The sequence below is a fragment of the Nylanderia fulva genome, unplaced genomic scaffold (genome assembly GCF_048542155.1).
Source record: "Nylanderia fulva isolate GAGA-0341 unplaced genomic scaffold, ASM4854215v1 Scaffold58, whole genome shotgun sequence".
Classification (NCBI taxonomy): Eukaryota; Metazoa; Arthropoda; class Insecta; order Hymenoptera; family Formicidae; genus Nylanderia; species Nylanderia fulva.
Window position 1 is genome coordinate 283,730 of NW_028190676.1, and position 20,859 is coordinate 304,588.

Here is a 20,859-nt window from a genome sequence, read left to right on the forward strand (position 1 = left end):
GTTAACTCCTACAATCTCTACGAATTTGTTGATATATTTCTACAAATGTGAATATAATATTAAAAAAATATGGCAGAATATTTCTTATTTAATTCTTCATTTATTTGTCCGACATTTCTGAACAATTACTTTAATATCTAAGTTCCCTGTGTTAGGTTCAGATACAATTAAACTTATAAAAATAAATAGTTCTAATAGCCGCTTTTTGCATATTTATATAATCTCATGACTGAAACTTAAATGCGAGATAGATAACTTCACGTGCGGCGCATAGCGGTAAATGAAAGAACTATCTCTAACAACACACATATCCGAAAGACGTTCAGAAGACATTCAGAATATGTTGAGAGGATTATCTAGCTATCCTCTGAATATCCTTCGGATATATTGTGCTATTAGAGATGTGATAAAAGATAGTAATAATATTTTGCAATATCTCTAATAAAATATTAACTTATAATATTTGTATAATATTGCTGCAATATTTGTAATATGGCGGAATATGGAAATATTTATGCAATATTTTAGCAATATTTTGTGTTGTAAAGGATATCCTTAGGTAATCCTCAAGAAAATTTAATCTGATTTATTATAAATATATATATTTGAGATAATTTCGATCAAATAAAGATATTCTACAGAAATCTTATGTTATATGGGATTGGATGTCCAAGACTGGATATTTTATGAATATCTAAATTTGATCTACTAATTACTAATGAATGTCTCAAATTAGATATACCATAGATGTTTATTTTATATCCATTTTAAATCCATGGATATCTAAAATAGATATAAAATGAATATCCAGGACATTCTATGCTATGTGGGTTTGTTTATATGTATTCATGATACGCTTGTTTAGGATTATTTGATTAAATTTTACATTATTGTCATTGTAAATTAAACACAAATGTTCATTATTGGCAAACTTTTTGTTTATTTATTATTGTTTATTATTGTGAAAAGGTTTCAAGATTTAGAAAGTTTATACTTTAATTTTCTTTTTAAAAAAAGATTTAATAATTTCTTCCTGAAATGCAGATTTTACAAGTTTATTTTATAACATTTTCTTCAAACTAATATAACTTCATCATAAAAAATTGTAGAAAAATGTTGAAATATAAATTTGTTACAAAATTAATGAGCTTAAAAATTCATAGATTTTTGAACCGGGGAACCGATTCCCTTGAACTACGCAAAAATTAAAAAAAATTTTTCTGATTTCTGAGAAATGTTCAAATTTTAATTTAAATTTTGATTTATCTCAATACGATACTTTTTACGGAGCTATCGCAATTCCAAGATATCAAAAAATTGTGTTAGTTTGATGACTTATTTTATTTTACGAGTTAGTATATATTGTAGTTCATTAAAATTAATGAGTTATAAAAAGTAATGCCAGATCACTTATATGACACAGAATATTTTAGGAATATTTTATATATATTTAATATCGCAATAAGATCGAACATCTATATTCATAAAAAGGAAAATAAAAAAAAATAAATATTATCGAAGGAGCGTAATTATGATCAAATAATATTAAATATAATTATATTAAATTTTCTTATTATATTTTGCACATCAATACCATACGATTTTATTTTTACATAAAATTATATAACATAAATCATAAAACATTCATTATAAATTCGCATTGTTAAAAAAGTGTAAATGACTATATTTTCTTTTTTATTCTTATTTCTTATTTTTTTAATCGATTAATTTTATCAATATATTTTATTTAATACGCTGGATTAAAGTTCTAAAAATATTTACATTTATGTATTTTGAAGAGTATATATTATTAATTTATAATTAATTTACCTGTATCCCCCATATAACCTTTATTATCTTTCTTTATTGTTTTTCTTAATATATCTTTTTTGATAAATATATATTATATGAAATGACACAGATATGTAATAAGATGCGTTCATGAATAATGGTGTCGATATAGGTGCCTATTATCACGATTCACGTATAAAATAAGAAACAATTTTGCTTGTTTAATTATAAAAGGCGATAGAGGCGAAAAATACATCGCACGATAGGCTTCATACAGTCTATCGATATAACTACTGATTACTAAATGAGAGTCTTAAAGGCAAAGGCAAAGAGATAGAGACAAGTAGATAGGATTATCATGCATCTGCCTAAACATTAATGATGAGACAATTATGAATAACTGACATTCACCGCATAGCAAATATTTTTGTGCGAATATACTTCACAAAATATATTCTTAACAAAAATAAAAAAAGATATATATTATATTTGATTATATACATACATACATATATATATAACATATATATATATATATATATATATATATGTATATATATGTATATATATTAGAGTGGTCGTTAAATTGAACATCATGTTGGATGGTCATAAATCAGCTCCAAATGTAGAAAAAATAATTCTCTAATTTTTTCAGATTTTTATTTTCAGCCTTAAGTCTTACACATGTTATGTTATATTCTTATATCAGTTCATTTATTTATTCATTTATATGTTATTTAAATATTATTTATATTATATTTTTTATAATTTGAAAAAATACTTAATTTACTTCAGTTCTAGATGGAGTCAGGTACAAAAGTAGTAAACAAAATTATTTAATTTTTCATAAAAGATAGTCATAAATATTATATGGGTTATTCCGCACAAGTCGTGGGTGTTTGTAATTCAGTTAATTATTTTTTATCCATTTTTCAAATATATAACGACGTATTTTATATTTTTTTTAATCTTCCTTGAACTTTAAATCGTCGTTATTTTCAATTATATAGGAAAAAGATGTGTAGGGAATTTCAGTCCAGTGCTCAATAATTAAGCGCAAATTTTAGATAATTTTTTTTAGAAAAACAATTCAAGGAAATCAATATTCAATGGTTAAGAAATTTTAAAAAATCTAAAAAACTAAAAGTCGCAAAGTTTCAAGGAATATTATTGTACTGTATAATTGTATTTATTCAAAGTATAAAAAGAAAGTCGATCATACAGAATTAAAAATGTTTCATAATCGTCTCTTTTTTTGCATCAGGAAACCTTTTTTCGGTATTCAGAGACAATTTGTAACACGAACATTTTTTGGTCTTCGTTTCTCGTCAAAAGATCGTTGTATTCAGAAAACAAATGAACCCCTCTTTCTGCCACATCATTTACTACCTTCAAATGTTTCACAATATTTAAGCTTCGTTGATAATTTGCATTCTGGTCCCAAAGAACTGGATCTATCTTTAAAAATTCGTCATTAATTTCAAATTTGAGAAAGAAATTTCTCGATTGAGGGGTGGTAAAGTAATCCATTTGCTTTCCACAGAAACTGACAATGTCGTGATTCATTTGTATCCGTTTTGGATAACAATTATCAATATCTTCTATAGGATCTAATTTTAATACCATTTTTCTTTTAACCTCAAGTAACATTGACTCGTCGAAAAACGAAATTGCAGCACATTCTGGATTCAAATACCATAAGTGATTTCGGAACTTTTGGAGAGTAACTGTTGAAATTTCTTCGTCGATCAAACGATAATCATACAGGTTTTTCAGGAAACGAAGATCGTGGTTTGGTGCTTTTGTCGTGACTGTACAAGTGAACCAAGCCTCGACGTAGAGCATTACAATAAAAAGCGATATATCACGAATTGCTTTGATTTCTACGCTAGTCATTTCAAACTCAGCTCGAAAAATAAATATTTTTAAGCAATATATTCCTTTCGCCATCCATCGTGCATGATGAAAAGCTCCAGGGTGACGAAAGGAAATATTATTTGATGGAACTGAACCAAGAAAAATGAGAGTGAGCTGAAGAAATTCTTTGTAGTCGTCTCTGGGTTGAAGATATTGTAATGAATCTTCTACAAATGATCTTATTTCATCGATTCTCACTGATGATAGATAGCGTTGAACTATTTTATCTTCCAATCCAGTTTGATACTTTGTTTTATCAATGTTTTTCCAAGAATTACGAAACTTCAGAAAAAGTGGAACATTTGGTCCAGTTGTTCCAGGCATTTTCTTTTCAAATACACACCGAAGAATTAATTCAAAAATATGATGCCTGCAGGGCAGAAACAGAATATTTTATTTCAGTAGGTGCTCTAAAAGCAGCACCATTCTTTATGCCTAAATTTGATGCCGTCGTATCGCAGCAAAAAGCCTTCACAGAGTTATGAAGCCCCCAATCTTCAAGAACTTCATAAATTGCATGTGCTTGATTTACCCCTTTGCCATCTTTTGCCACTGGAACACCAAGAAGTTTCTCAATCTTACCATTTAATGCGACAACCGGTAGTCTGTCAATCATTTCCTTTTTGAGCAAATTGTACAAAAGTTTTCCATCTCAATGAAGAACAAGCCTTTAATGCAGTAGCCTGGAAAACTTTTTTTATTTGTTTGGACTGATCTTCACGTATTTTTTGTCGATGAATTCGAATTGATGTTCGATTGAGTCTTAGCGAATCCATATCAATATTCAATGCTTCAGCTATAGCACCAACAAGATGAACAGTATGTCTCTCACTGTCACTCACTTTACACCTGTCAAGAGCAGCAACAACTTTAGGATTACTGAAAATATTAATAGATCTCCGAGATTTTTTTGGAGCCGATGGTCCAGCTTCACTCTTTTCGCTATTGTCTTCTAACGAAACATTTGAATAACCTCTGACGCTTTTTTGACTTAAGAGCTGGAAAAATCTATCCTCAGTGTCCTCACTCGATGCTAACTCTATAAAATCATCTGGAATAAACAGCAATAATTTCATACGAATGAAACTAAGGATCTCAAACAAAGGATAAAAAATAATAAGAATAGAATTGCAAAAGATGTTTTTAATAATTCATCGATGATTATTTTCATATAAAAAATGAACTGGATACTTTGCTTTTCGAGATAACATGAACGATCAAGTATTATTTTATAACATAGGAAATTATCTTACCCAATAAATCGATGTCCATTTTACTTTTTTCAAACCTCCGAGCCATGAGTTCTTTTTTTTTCGTTTTCTTTACGATCGATTTGTTCAAAATATCTCTCGATCTCACTAATGAAACCCACACAACTATCTCTACGTTGGTTCGTAAGAAACTCTTTGCTTTTTTGATTAATTTTTTTCGACTCTATAACAGTGACGTCGGCGATATTAAATAAATTTTTAAGTTGAACAGAGAATGCTTGTTCCTTTCCGAGATTCCATGATTTTCCGGCATTTTTTTTGTATATTAGACCACTGTGAATGAAGAGCTACCAATTTGTCAATGCACCTGGCGTCATATTTTACAGGCAACCGAGCTCTTTCCCAGAACACTTTTACTTGTTCTATGACGGACTTAGCACTCACTCGTAATTTTTTCTGAGGATTTATAAACCATATTATAAAATAACACTCTCAAAACCTGTCCGTTTGAAGGTAGTTGATCGAAGATTCCAGCACGCCGACTAGAAACCTATTTTCAATCGTATCTGAGCCTGATGCCATAATGCAAACCTGTCCAAATCTTTTCGGCCGATTTCTGAGAGTCACTGCCTAGCGGCCTCCACTCACGCTCGAGATCTTAGCAACGCGTTGTTTAATAATCGTAACTAAGGCGCGCCGCTCTCAGGGACGGTGCATCTGTAACGCGATGCTGTTCCGTATCCTTTAACTATTTTATATTATATTTATATTATTTAACTATTTTATATTATTTTATACTATATTTTCGGTATTTTCAAATAGTTTCAACTTTTTTTCATTAAAATTTCAAACTATTTACAACAACAATTGATGACAGAAGCAGCTGCAGAACTGTGGTATTAATAAAATTACATGCCAACAGGGAGACTCAGGACTCAAAATAAAAATCTGAAAAAATTAGAGATTTTTTTTTTTCTACATTTAGAGCTGATTTACGACCATCCAACATTAAAATTCTGAAAAAACCTATATAACAACCACCCTAAATATATATATATATATATATATATATATATATAATCAAATGCTTCCTCCTTAGCAGTTTTAAAATTTAAATCATATTTAACTTATTTAAGCTTTTAAATGAATTGAAAAATAAAAATAGGATATCAATTTGAACGATTTTCGGCCCGTTCTGATATTATAACAGATATATAACTATAAAAGTTTTTAAAATTTTTAGTTTTTATGTCAATTAAAAATATATATTTATTAGAGTTATAAATAAAATTCATCTTAAATAATTTGGTATTCGGGCTGAAAACCATTCAAATTGATACCTCTACTTTTCATTACTTCTTAGTTAAATATTGACGAAAGAGGATTCAACTCGAATAAGTTTGACATATATTATCAAGATTACGACCATTGATAGATTTTTAATCGTCACTCATTGCTTATTGAAAAAGTATTAACAAATGGAAAAGTTATATAAATCTCAAAGAAAATGTTAATATTGACCGTATAATGTATATACATATAAATTTAATATTAAAATTTTCATTGTGAGTTTACTTTGATAAAACGTGATTTGTTAATAATTTTTTAATAAATAACAAGCGACGGTTAAAATATTTCAAAAGTTACATAAAGTCGTGATCTTAATTACATACGTTAAGGTCATGGAAGTTAGAAATCCCTTTTTGTTAATATTTATACTGTCATTTTTTAAGTTTAACAAAATGCATTTTGTTAAATAAAAACAGCTATATATATTATATATAAATCTCGCGAGCGGTGAGCATCTTTGGCGTACATTTTGTATACAAATATATATAATTATGTATATACGACGAATTATATAACGTTCGGCTTTCGAGGCCCACAAGAGCAGACAGCAATCGAAAAAGTTGTATACAATATAAATAAATATATATATACTCTATTTCTAAATCCAGTTTATGCACAAAAATGCAAAGGGGATTCGACTGACAAATTACGAGCTTCAATCAATTTGGGATTACAATCTTCCGGGATAATGGAAATCGGCTGATAGTACCTTTGATATATAGCTAAGGTAAGATAATTATCATTCGGTTCATGTTACTTACTTGGTCGTGGATGCCTTTCGCGTTCGTTGCTTTTCTCTCTCTGCTCCTTATCCTTCGTCTCTTTCTCCTTCTCCTTGATAAAACAAAAGCAAATTTTTTGATATAGGTTGATGCAATATAAAAAATCGCAGTTTTATCTATTTAAATAAACTCATAAAATAAAATTAATATTATTTTAGGAATAATAACGTCGAATTTTAAGATATATAGAGAGTAACTAAACAAAGATATACGAAGCATACCATCAGGTGCAGGACGACAAACTTAATTGAAAAGTGCTGAGTCATTTTTTAATCAGAGCTTTATTTTTTGACACTATAAATTGTTAAAGTTTGCCAATTAGCGCGTAGCTACAACGGAAAACAGCGTAGGCGCTGCCTTAGTAGATCTTAGTACGCCTACTAAGGCGGCGCCTACGCTGTTTTCTGTTGTAGCCACGCGCTAATTGACAAACTTTAACAATTTATAGCGTCAAAACTAAACCTCAGATTAAAAAATGGCTCAGGACTTTTTGATTTAGTTTGTCGTTTTGCACCTGATGGTGTGCTTCGTATATCTTTGTTTAGTTACACATATTTTTAATCTGCATATGCATCTTAAATAACTTTTATGATTGTATTATCCCAGCAAACACAGTATATAAATGTTATATACTTAAGCATGTTACATGTAACGTATATGTTAGTTGTAATTTCCCACTCATAGATGTAATATTTTCAATATTACATATATTACATTGTAGTTATATTGTCATTATATCCCCAAGATAGCACTGACTTATCAATACATCAATGTGCTATTTGGTATATAATTACAATATAACTACAATGTAATATATGTTATATTAAAATGTTACATCTATGAGTGGGAAATTAACTCTAACATGGATGTTACATGTAACGTACACGTTATATTACCTGTTATATTCCGTTTTATTATAGCAATGTAACAATTATATACCGGTGTTTGCTGGGATGTTACTTCGGTACAATTAACAAGGCCAAATATTTTTTTAATAAGTTTTTAAAATTTTTATCTTTTTTGCAATATTTTTTATATAACTTTTGCGAGAACGATATATAAAAATTAAATTTTGAATTCAATTGGCACATTTCCTTGTAAATTATAATTTTTATAGAAATGACATTTGAAGAATAGACTATAAAATAACGATTCCTTGTACAAAAAAGCCTTTTTTTTATTAAACTAATCATTATATATTAAATATCTTTTGTACAATAAAAGATATTTAATAATGCGTGTAATTTTTTTCCATTTATAATCACTGACTCAAGACTATCGATCAAGTTTATTAAAACTCAATAGCTCTTAGCCGTAATTAAAATCCAATAATCTAAGTTACTTTATTATTGCTACATAGCAGATTAAATTTATTATAATGCTTAATAATTCAAAAATTTGTATTTATATTTTATAAATAACATACCTTGGCGTCCTTAGTAACGGACGGTGCACGCGTAGGTTGACGTTTAGGTGATCTACGATCGGTGACAGTCGGTCCAAGACTCTGCGAGCGTCCGGTTTTCGGACTGTTCTTCGGACTAGATTTAGTTCGCGGCTGAATCTCGTCTCGATGCTCCTTGATATCGTCGCGTCGACGTGGGATCACAGGCTCCAACTTCTCTCGTGTCGGAGAGGGAAGAAGTGCACCGTCACCTTGACAGAATAAAATTTTTCTTAAATTTGCTTTAAGATAATATTTAAAAATTTAACATTTTAAAGAGAACAAATATGTATATAGGTATATACATATATATATATATATATATATATATATATATAGGGTAGTCCTGAAATAATTGGTCAAAATCAGGGATTGAATTGGGCTCGTCATAAGAATGAAAAAAGTTCCCATAAACATTAATCCAAAAACACATTTTTTAGGAGAAAGGTTGTTAAAAGGGTTTATACATATATTATTTATACATATATTAACTCAATTTTGATAATTAAAAATTATCACATCTTAAAAAAAGGTATATATTTTCAGTTTTGCAAAAGGAAAAATATACTTATTTTTTCGATGAGAAATATAATCGTATTAAATTTTGAGGAAACATCCTAAATATGGATTGTCTGTGATAATAATAATCATTAATATAATTAAATATTATTATATTATTATTTATATAATTTTTAAATTAATTAATTTAACTAAATTATTAACACGTACCCACACCCGTAGTACGATCAAGATGATGGCGGATCAAGAAATCCTTTCTTGCGCGAGCAATGGCTCGATCATTATCCTATGACAAAGTTGAAAATAATCTTAAAAAAATAGAAAACTATGTACGTACATATCTTTTGACCATTCATTATAAAATTATAGATTAATATAGTAATATTACTTATAAAAATAATTCAAATTTAAATCGGAATTTTATGTATGTTAACTTGATTTCTAAAGATAGATTACAAAAATTAAGTTAATCTTTTTATATAATCTTTCTACACTTCAATATAATGATTTTTCAACATTTACAATTAAATAACTTACTTAAATATATAAAAATTATATAAGTTTTCTCTATAAAAATATTGTAAATACTCTCTTCCCCATTGATTTTATACATTTAATAAAGCGCCTCATTAATAAATCCCGTTTTAAATTTATATCTATATACATAAAGTTTTATACTTCTCTTTCAGAAAAATTGATTGTTTTGGTAATTTTTTAAAAAATAAGAGTTGCAAAAATGATCATAAACAAAATAATCGTTTTAAAATATCTTCCATAACTTTTTAGATATAACCTATATATACATGAAAGAAGAATTGCCTATACCTCCCGTGGAACGAGTCTGTGTCCAAGATTGGTGCGAGAAAAAAAAAAGAGATAATAACTATCAATCATCCGCAATGCGCAACAGCTAATATTGTCATCTGTTATAGTCACCTATTGTTAATTTGGTAAGAGAAAGGCAAGAGTTGACATAATCTTAAATAAATGACACAAATAAGAAACTTAAAAACACCTACTAGACGAATAAAAATTATGGCGCATTGTAGAGGATTCGTAGTCATTGAGTTTTTGTTCTTTATTGCTACGCTGATGAACTAGTGCACACTGGTGTAATAAGTTAAAATGAGATAAGTATATTTTAGATTTGTTCTTTATTGCTGAACTAACGCACACTGGTGTAGTAGTTACAGTGAAACAAAATATATGCTTGTCTCACTTTAACTTATTGCACTATTGTGCAACAATATGCACTAGTTTACCAGTGTAGCAATAGTAAAATGAACCTTTTAGATCTGTTTGTTTTAGCTGAACTGGCTGCACTAGTTCAGAGTTTCTCTTTTTTCTTTCAATGTCGAGTAAAAAAGATAAACTCTGAACTAGTGCAGCCAATTCAGCGAAAACAAAGGATTTGTTCTTTGTTGCTGTATTGGTGAACTGGTGCAATAAATTTAAGTGAGACAAGTATATTTTGTTTCACTCTAACTTACTGCATCAGTTCACCAGTGCAGCAATGAAGAACAAACCTAATCAGACCTGTTTTACTCTATGGGTTTGTTTTTTATTGCTGCACTGATGAACTAGTGCACACTAGTGCAATAAGTTAAAGTGAGATAAATATATGTTGTTTCACTCTAACTTATTGCACTAGTGTGCACTAGTTTATCAGTGCAGCAACAAAGAACAAACCCTATAATTTACTGCACCAGTGTGCACTGGTTCACCAGTACAGCAATAAAGAACAAATCCGTTATCTTTCTTTCTTGGACAGATCTTGGACATAGAATAGAGTTTCAATATTCTCATTTCATGGGTTTGTTCTTTATTGCTACATTGGTGAACTAGTGCAGTAAGTTAGAGTAAAACAGAATATATTTGTCTTACTTTAACTTATTGCAACAGTGTGCACTAGTTCACCAATGCAGCAATAAAGAACAAATCCCATATATATTCTAAGTTTATATATTCTAAGGCCGGTATTTATAGTCCGATATTATATTTAAAATCTTCTTAAGTCAATCTCCGACCAGACTTTAGACGATCTTAAATGTAAGATCGGACTATGAATACCGACCTAAGCATAAATTAGCAAAAGTAAAACACTCAAATATTTTTAAAAAAACAAAAAGAAGGTTGCTTTCTCTTAAAATATTCTGACAATATTTGATCAAAATAGATTTTTTAAAAACATACTCAATAGGAAATTTGCATACCGCTTTAGTATCGTCCTGCAATATACCATGTACCGGTCTAGCTTGCACCGAAGAGGGTCGCCCCGCCGGTGGCATTGTGGCGATCATATTGGCAATTGGTGCAACCTTCCTGTTCTCCTTCTCCTTCTCCTCTTTGGTAACTGACCTAAAGAGTCAATCGAAAAGCCATTGATATGATAATCATATCAAATCAATTATCGATTACACTTGAATCGAAATAAGTTAGCTAACTACGACGAAATCAGTGTGAAGGTGCGAGCTCATCTGTGAGTTTTTTTTACAAGATCGTGATTGCTTTCGTTCTTTCTTTGTGAATGACACAAATACGTAGTAAACAATATTTAAAATTACACGATGGATACAAACGAAGGTAAATACATGTAGTCTGATAGCAAGATATTTGATGCATTTCTATCTGTTCTATATCTGTCAGTAAGATTTCAAGTTGCTAGAACGTACGCGCACACGTATACATACACACAAACATATAATCCCATTAGAGATTCACCTCTTTAAACATGTGAATGATTTTTGAAACGATAAATTGTATCGTGACATAAGTTGTGTAAAAAATATACATAATAATTGATTTTCAAAGTGTGTTACTGAACGCATTGCAATATCAAACCCACATATGTTTCTGAGAAAAAGTTTCTAGAGTAATTTTAAATTAAGTTCTTACAGTATATTTTTGAAAAATGTGTTTGTAAAAAGACAAAATACAAATTTGTGATTTTGATACATAAAAAGTAAAATTTAAAACGAAAAACGAAAAACATAGACGCAGATTGCAAATGTGAACAATTATGAAACATCAATCATGTGATACTAGTAACAAATTAACGACTTCTTTATTAAAGAATGATGATGAAAGTAATGTACTAGCCTGGCAAGGGATAGGGCGTTGAGCGCATGATTATTGGACACTTGTTTCCACAATGAAGCCTCATCTTCGGCCGTCAGACCGCAACCCCAGTCACGATGCTAATGTAAACCAAAGATATCAACATCTATATGTTGTATATATATGTTGTTAATTCCACAACAATCTAATCTACCATTTAAGGTTACAACCATGCTAATGTAAACCAAAGATATCAACATCTATATGTTGTATATATGTGTTGTTAATTCCACGACAATCTAATCTACCATTTAAGGTTACAACCATACATTTTAATTAAAAATGGAGAGTAAAAAAGGAAAATAAAAATGCTATAACAAATACCCTCCGTATTATCAGTCCAGCGCCAAACATCCGCTGAGCAAGAATAGAGGCTATATAGTGTTTATTTTAATTTTTTCAAATTCTGTGAATTCTTAGAATTTCGACAATGAATGGAGCTGATTGTTGCCAATTCGCTATATATAAACGAACCTCCTCAAATATCACCACGAAACCAAATTCAGATTTACTTGAACCGTTCATTACACACAATCGATCTTGTGCCGATATCACTCGCAATTTCAGAAAAACTAATAATAGCTAGATATCTCTCTCCGCCGAGAGTTCTTAACCTTTCAACTATTCTTTATCAATCCAGTCTGTCAAGATGGAAAAACATTGATAGAAAATCAAGAAAATTTAAACATTTTGCCTGTTATGCTGAACTACATTGTTGATAAAACAAGAAAAAAACGAGCTTATTGTATTCGTATTAGACTCTAGATTCTATTGTAATAAGGCTCTTATTAGACAATCGATCGTCTTGTTTCGAAACCTCAGCAATTGGAAAATATAACAGGCCGAATATCGAAAATACTCGATGGAAATGGAGAAATGTCCATCTTGATTTTTCACAGATCTATATACTAACAGGATAGATTATATCCAAAAAAAGTACTCTAAATTGAAACTCACTCAGCGCCTCGGAATGTTCAATAACCCAGCAAACACCGATATATAATTGTTACATTGCTATAATAAAACGGAATATAACAGGTAATATAACGTGTACGTTACATGTAACATCCATGTTAGAGGTAATTTCCCACTCATAGATGTAACATTTTAATATAACATATATTACATTGTAGTTATATTGTAATTATATACCAAATAGCACATTGATGTATTGATAAGTCAGTGCTATCTTGGGATATAATGACAATATAACTACAATGTAATATATGTAATATTGAAAATATTACATCTATGAGTGGGAAATTACAACTAACATATACGTTACATGTAACATGCTTAAGTATATAACATTTATATACTGTGTTTGCTGGGAAGGTACTAAATACTGTCATGGCGTTGTTCTTGTACAATATTCACAACGAGGCATTTTAAGTATAAAATAAAATATGATTTTGTATATAATTTTATAATATAAATCATATTACTGAACACAAAAAATTACTTATAGGTTATAAGATAAAATAAATATCCACTTGTCAAATCACTCTCACTGTTCACTATTATTACTGGCAAAATCCAGCGTTTAGTACCTAATTAAACATTTCGAGGCGCTGCAGATCATATAGTCTATCCAGTTATAGTATATAGATCAGTGTGATTTTTTATTGATCGGCTGAATCGATAAAGAATAGTCGGAATACCTTAACAGAAAACTCTTTACTTTATTGGTTTTTCTGAAATTGCGAATGATATCGGATTTCTTGTATCACAGTAGACGGTTTAGGCGGATCTGAATCTGGTCTGATGAAGGTACTTCAAAGAGATTAGGTACCTTCATACATAGATAGCAGGTGTACTTCCGAAAACCTGATACCTCTGATTTTTCTAGGGCTTGGTATAGTACTATTTTTGGGTGCGCTGGTCAGAAATATCAACATGAAAATCACCGACAAGGTCATCTTCAAAATCAAACATCGAAAAAATTATATTTTTCTGCATTATTTCAGTAAATTTCAATTTTACAGAAAAATGCTTTAAACGAAACTTATAGCCCTTAAAAAAATACATCTTTTATGTCCTATATATTTTTTTTTGTAGAACAATTATTTTCTGAGTAAAACGTCATAAATGTATCGCCTGATATATTTGACGTGCCCGCGCCGCGCCGCGGTCGTGCTAATGTAGCGCAATGTTTCCTTTGGCGGCCACGTGGCGACGAACGATGATAACGCAACCCGAAAGTCAAAAACTGCACATTTTCATATAAGTGTAGAAGCTCAGAGACCCTATTATTTGATTTGGATATAAAATGGAGCCAATGTATGGGTATTTTGCACGAACTAAGCACAATGTTGGATGAGTTAGGTTAGGTTAGGTTAGTTTTCAGGGGGAGGTTGGGGGTCGCAGCCCCCATTAGGCGTGATATTTCATTTAAACTAATTAAAGTTGTGTTTTAAAACTTTTTGAGGAAATATACAATTTTTTCGATGTTTGGCCTTGAAGATGACCTTGTCGGTGATTTTCATGTTGATATTTCTGATCAGCGCACCCAAAAACAGTACTATACCAAGCCCTAGAAAAATCAGAGGTATCAGGTTTTCGGAAGTTTATCTTAGATAGCTGCTGGCGTTTTTTTTATTATTTTTGGAAAACTTAATGGTGGAATTATTTTAGTGGAATTATTTTACTACAAATCCAGTAAATAGTTATTATAATTGTCATTAGAATCTGGAAAATTTAAAACTGGTACTATCTCTATATACTTTTGTCTAACAGATATTCGACTAGATTAGGATAGTAATAGGGAAGAATATTATCAAAGAGTATCTAACGAAAAAATGTATATGCATTATAGGTATCTCACTGATTTTTGATGAAATTAAAATAAGAGGAATATATATTTCTCTATTTATTCTCTCACGCAGTCGTTGAAAGATAAAACTCCTTTAAATAAAATTAGTTTTTGAAATTATAAGCTAATATTGTCGAAACAATGAGAAGATAGAAAAATATTAAATAAAAATTTTATTCTAAACATATTTTATAATAATGTAATTTAAAATTTTTTGATATCTTTACTTTTCATTTTTGATAATTTTGAAAATTTTTTGAGGATAAAAATAACGTATAATAAATTTTTCTATAAAGTATTTTTTATGTGAAAAATTAAGTACTAATACCTTCTCTGCACATGCACTATTTATGTACCTGTTTTATTCGCACGTTATTAGATAATAATTTTTTTATAACGTGTTTTCTAATATAAAATAATAATAATAATAAGTATTTAATATATTTAATTTTTTAATGAATAAATGCTATAACCATATAATAAGGTCCTTATTAAAATAATAAAAGAAAAACATGTAAAGTACAAATATATAAATAGATGTATTGAGAGCACACAATTTTGCATAATACATAAATTTACTTGTAACTGCATACATCATTATATAAACATCAGCATCACATTATGAAAGCATTCATTGTGAAACAATAATACGAGAGTTTTCAGTTCTACAGCAGTGTTTGATACAAGAATTCTATGAGAATTCGAAAATACTATGAGAATTTGTATTAAATATTTTTATTATTAGTATTTATGCTTTTTATACATTTTTATTTTCATAGGTTTTTTAAATTAATAAGTTTTTCTTTTTATTTCAGAGTTTGTGAAAAAATAAAATTATTATAATACTTTATATACAATTTGAAAATTACATGCAACAAATGTATATTTTATGTTTATGAATTAAAAAATCAATGTAATATAAAGTTGTCTACTATCAAATAATCGCTATCAGAGAGTGCTTTAATAGTATATTAGCTAACAAGTGCGGGGGATCGTAAATCGGCCGAGAGTGCGGAAGTTTGGCGCACGAGGCGAAGCTGACAATGAGTGTGACAATTCGCACGATCGGCCGATTCATTACCCGCACATGTTGACTATGATATTTTGTGTGACCGGTGCGTGGAAAGGGAGCCCTTTCTAAAATCCCATCATGTGCGTAAAGGGCGACTTTTCGCGCGCCGGTTGCACAAAAAATATTTTTAATGAAAAAAATCAAAAGTCATCAGTATATCAGTGTATTATATCATATCGATACGGTCTGTATCATCCGATTGCAGTTGCAATTGAGTTGTTACGACTAAAGTCACGTAATATAAGAAAACAACATAAAACATACAGGGTATCCTTTAATACCGTACGACTTGATACGCAGGTAGAGCGAGTTAAATCGAAATGGTAGAAAAAAAGTTTTTTACGTTTTACGATCTTCGTAATATTTAATTAAAAAAGATTGGACAATCTTTTCTAATTAATTTCTCATTAATTATTGTAAAAATCGCAAAATGGTAAAGAATTTTCCTATTCGGATTCGCTCTACTTGCACACGAAAGATCATAGGATTATTACCGGACACCCTATATATGTATAATTTTGACGATTGCAAATTGTTTGCTGATGTTGAAAAATAAGCTTAACTGTAACGATTAGATTAATTAGAGAAATTGTATATAATAGGTGGATACGTGAATACGGCGACTAAGAAGGGATATTTACGTAAGAGGGATGAACTGTGTGTGGAAAAAGTCGACAATTCGCATGATAATTCGAAGAAGAAAACCTTTAGTTCTGAAATAACAAAACAAATCCCACAGATTACCTTGTACTCGTCAGCGAGACGGCGAAGCTCGATTACTTCCGCCATAGGAAACGGTTTCGCTTGCGATTTGCCCGGCACCTTATTGTCCTTTATCCGTACGACTTTATTTGACTTTTTATTCCTGGAAATAATCAATTTTACGTGTAATGATAGCATAATCATCGTCATGGTAACAGTGTCGTCATCACGTAATCGCGTTATCACACGTTATCGCGTCTTCACACCGATCAAAATCGTCGTAGGTACCTTCCCCTATTTCTAATCTTTTCTTTTGCTTTCTCTCTTATTCTTATAAAAGGTCTTACTCGAGAAAATATATTTACAAATCCAGTTGAGATAATCTGACCTGAAAGTTATTTTCAAGTCTGGTAGATCCTCCTCACGCTCATCGCCCTCTGGTACTACGCCGTCGATTGTATCCATTCCACTGCCTACTAGTGGTTCCAGTTCTGACGCCTGAATTCCTATAAGAAACATATGAAGAAAATACATACAGAGTATCCCAGACAGATCTACTATATAGGGTGTAACTAAACAAAGGTACACGAAGCACACCATCAGGTGCAGGATGACAAACTATATCGAAAAGTCCTGAGCCATTTTTTTCTGAGCTTTATTTTTGACGCTATAAATTGTTAAAGTTGCCAATTAGCGCATGGCTACAACGGAAAACAGCGTTACGCGCCGCCTTAGGCGTAAGACCCTCTGTTTATGATGCAGATGAGTGTTTAGAAAGATGTTTAGACTTCAAAGATTGATATCAATATTCAAATAATTTAAAATATTGCGTGTTGTCCATTATAGTGGCCATTTGTACAGAGAGATAGGTTTACGGAAAACTATATAGCGATTGTTAGTGGCAAAAGAATAAATTTATAATTAAGACAAATATTATGATTAACACAGTTAACACAAAGTTGGTCCAAAACGTATAACATTCTTTTGTATCTATTGATTAATATTGAAATATTGTGCAGATTGTCTTAACAAGTACCATCGCGTTTATGATCAAAGTCGCCTGGTCGCTTTTTATGTACCGGCGCCGGTCCAGTAATCGTCATGCCTTGCTTAAGGGCCCCCATGCTGAGCGACTTTCTTGGAGGACACGTAGTGCCCGCGGAAACGCCCGCTGCTGAAACCGGTACCTGAGCTTCGCCATTCATTAATTGAGGTTTTCTAGGCCAGGCAAATTGCAGCCTGTATTCGGTGCTTATACGAGATATCGCTTTGCTCAGCTGGCTTGGTGGCAGTGTCGACGTGACTTCCTGCAGTACAAAAGTTAATATTTTAAACTCAATTAATATTTTCATGTACCTTAGAAATTATAAATTTAATTTCGTGCGTAAAATTGATTGGTGACACTTATAATTACGTAATTCGTCATTCCTAATCTTTTTTGTGTCAAACAATAAAAAAGGGAGATATTCTTCTCTATTATGGTGTCTAATAAACTTCTAGATAAACTATAGAAACCTGGTTTCTTTGCCACAACTATGTTAATGTAGCATAGTCATAATAATAAGCAATTTTTTGATCATTTTTAGGAAATGCAATGAATAAAGCCATAAGCAACATATAACTGATGTTTAACAAGGAATTGAATGTTACACCAACTTGAACCAACACCAACATATTTCTCAGGAAATACAAATTAAAACCCGTAGAACTACTATACATATAACTCTAAGCAAAGGAAATATATTACACCCAGTACATAGTAAAATACTTGGCAGTCTAGACATCAAGTTTACTGAAGACAGTATTTGAAAAAGAAGAGGAATAAATTATCTTCCATGTGCAGAAAAGCCATGGAAAGAATGTGGAGTATAAAACCCTGTACTATGTTCTCGGATTCTACTAAACAATATTAAAGTTCAAGTTCATATATACTGCTGTAGTATGACCAATGGTGAAGAAAATGTATGAGCAAGGAAATTAAAAAACCTTATAAGGCAGCTACCTAAGGACTGCAACAGGAATCGTAAAAACCACATCAACAGAAAGGCTGGAAATAGTTTTGTAATCCACTCTTGGATTACGAAATCACCAACAAAGCAAGACTCACAATATATAAAACGAAGTATCACGGGAATACGGGAGTCTCATATCGCATTTAAGTTTTTCTGCAATTACAATTTTACACTAGAACAAGACAGAACACTAAAGAAATAATAAAGAAATTTTGATTCAAAATTTGGATACTAATTAGGGAAGACTAGCTGAAAAATTAAAATTTCTTGACTATCAAAACATGAAGTTCTAGTACATGGACGGAAGGCAAACGAACACTTTAGTGCAAGAATCTATGAACAAAAAAGCAACCACAGAGTAAATAATCCAGCCATGATCTTTCAAGTTGAAGTATTGGTCATCCTGAAGAGCATATAGCAAACCAATCATAACAGCGTTTGCTAAGATCACCAGAATTATTTGTAGATTGTACGAAAGCTTAAAACACTAACACAGGGAATAGTCACATTTTTATATATACATATATATACGGGATATCCCGTAAAGACCAACGCTTAAGAATAAATTCATCTTAAACTCATTTAAAACATTTTTTTAAATAGTTTTGATGTCATAAATAGAATTTTTATTGACAACGAGAAAAAAAACAAAAATCACAGAATAATTATGAATCCCATACCTTATCAGCTACGACGTTCGAGTCGATGGCATCGATACCACCACCATCCGCTGCTGTGATAAACTCTTGTGTTTTGTAAGCGAGTTCTGGGCATTTCTTGCGTCTGGGTAACGGTGGTTCCAGGGTGGGTCCTGCAAAATTTATATCATTTTTAAATATTACTATTTCTTTTTTCTTTTTTTAATTGAATTGGAACGTTATCGCTTTGTTTGGTTTTCCAATCGCATATCCAATTGCATAATTGTATTGCATAATATAGATCTTATAACACACAATCTGTATTTTTTATTGAAACATTGATTCAATATTGATCAAATACGATTTTCTCACAAACTCTGGTCTTTAACAATATTTTTAATTTCTTCCTTAAAGGTGAAGTCATCTAAAAAATTTCTTTAATTAATTAAATTGATGCTTGAATCACGTCCAGTTAAATATAAGACTTAATTAATTACAATTTAGATATATTGTTCGCTCTTATTTTGAACAAATACATTTATACAAATTTGAAAATTTACCTGAAGTTCTAACAAATTTTTCAAGCGTATGTAAAACAAGATAAACATAGAAGCCACTATATTTGCTGTGATAAAAAATAAGAAATCGCGAAAAATTGTAGAATTTCTGTGGCGTTTTATAATGTTGGATAAGATGATACTTATGGAAAATCGAGATAATTTTAAGCGGCATGCAGAGGAATTTTCGAAAAAGCAAACAAGACTTGACACTGAGCGATAATAATAAAAAGTAGATATAAAGCAAAAATGTCGAACGCATATTCTTGTCGCGCAAAAATTTTCCCATCGATTTCAAAATTCCACAGTGACTTATTAAAAAAAAAAAAAAAAGTATTTATACGCGTTATGTGCCCATTGGTTTTTAGACTCGTCGCTTTTCTTCATGATTATACATATAACTTTTTACAATAAAAATATATTAACCGACAAAAAATGTGTATAAATTATTTTCTGTTAGCCACTTAATAATTAGTATTACATAATTATGAATGAAATTATTTTCTATAAGTCTATAATAATTATGTATTACCCAATTTTATTCACTATTGATATTTATTCTTTATTTTTGCAAAAAAATATTTTTTATAAAATGTGCTTATCGTAAATTTTAAGAAATTAAAATTTTAATTAAAACTTTTTGTAAAAAAATGTCTTTCAAATATTACTTATTTGCTTAATTTGACTAAAATATCATAACTTTACAATTATTCAATTTAATTATAACCTGCTATTTAATAAACTACTTTTTGGCACTCGAGTTTGCAAAACAGTCATGTAAAGATATTCATTATTTATAAACTCAAATGTTATATTTCGATAATTTTTGTGAAGATAGTACCTAAACTGACATGATACTTTTTACTTAAATTTCGAATGCATTAAGCAATATTTGTATTTTCCTTTAGGATTACTTTATATATAATTTTTAAGGA

At 30.1% G+C, this 20,859-nt stretch overlaps 2 protein-coding genes across 9 annotated transcripts in view; both read right to left on the reverse strand.

The window, feature by feature from the left end:
* LOC114931603 (uncharacterized) overlaps positions 1-20,859 on the reverse strand; it is a 129,348-nt gene that overhangs the window by 37,942 nt on the left and 70,547 nt on the right. For 6 of the 7 annotated variants that reach the window (XM_029303725.2, XM_029303724.2, XM_029303731.2 and 3 more), the window contains 9 exons: positions 19,410-19,540; positions 17,754-18,024; positions 17,106-17,223; positions 16,760-16,880; positions 12,114-12,211; positions 11,228-11,372; positions 9,225-9,300; positions 8,478-8,707; positions 7,031-7,103 (listed from right to left, as the gene is read on the reverse strand). In XM_029303725.2, the coding sequence (XP_029159558.2) occupies positions 7,031-7,103; positions 8,478-8,707; positions 9,225-9,300; positions 11,228-11,372; positions 12,114-12,211; positions 16,760-16,880; positions 17,106-17,223; positions 17,754-18,024; positions 19,410-19,540 (1,263 nt within the window). The remainder of the gene's footprint in view (positions 1-7,030; positions 7,104-8,477; positions 8,708-9,224; positions 9,301-11,227; positions 11,373-12,113; positions 12,212-16,759; positions 16,881-17,105; positions 17,224-17,753; positions 18,025-19,409; positions 19,541-20,859) is intronic. The other variant, XM_029303730.2, reaches the window with a different exon arrangement.
* Positions 2,369-5,877, reverse strand: LOC114931605 (uncharacterized). Of its 2 annotated transcripts, none has more exons than XM_029303733.2 (2): positions 4,962-5,877; positions 2,369-4,759 (listed from the first exon to the last, which is right to left on the reverse strand). In XM_029303733.2, exon 2 carries the CDS (start codon positions 4,030-4,032, stop codon positions 3,052-3,054), a length of 981 nt encoding a protein of 326 aa, XP_029159566.2. In that variant the 5' UTR covers positions 4,033-4,759; positions 4,962-5,877; the 3' UTR covers positions 2,369-3,051. Both variants share the same exon structure in this region, with proteins under 2 accessions (XP_029159566.2, XP_085343728.1).

Bases quoted from the DNA above. Each gene is read 5' to 3' on its own strand.
- LOC114931605 (XM_029303733.2), bottom strand. From the start codon at position 4,032: ATGCCTGGAACAACTGGACCAAATGTTCCACTTTTTCTGAAGTTTCGT.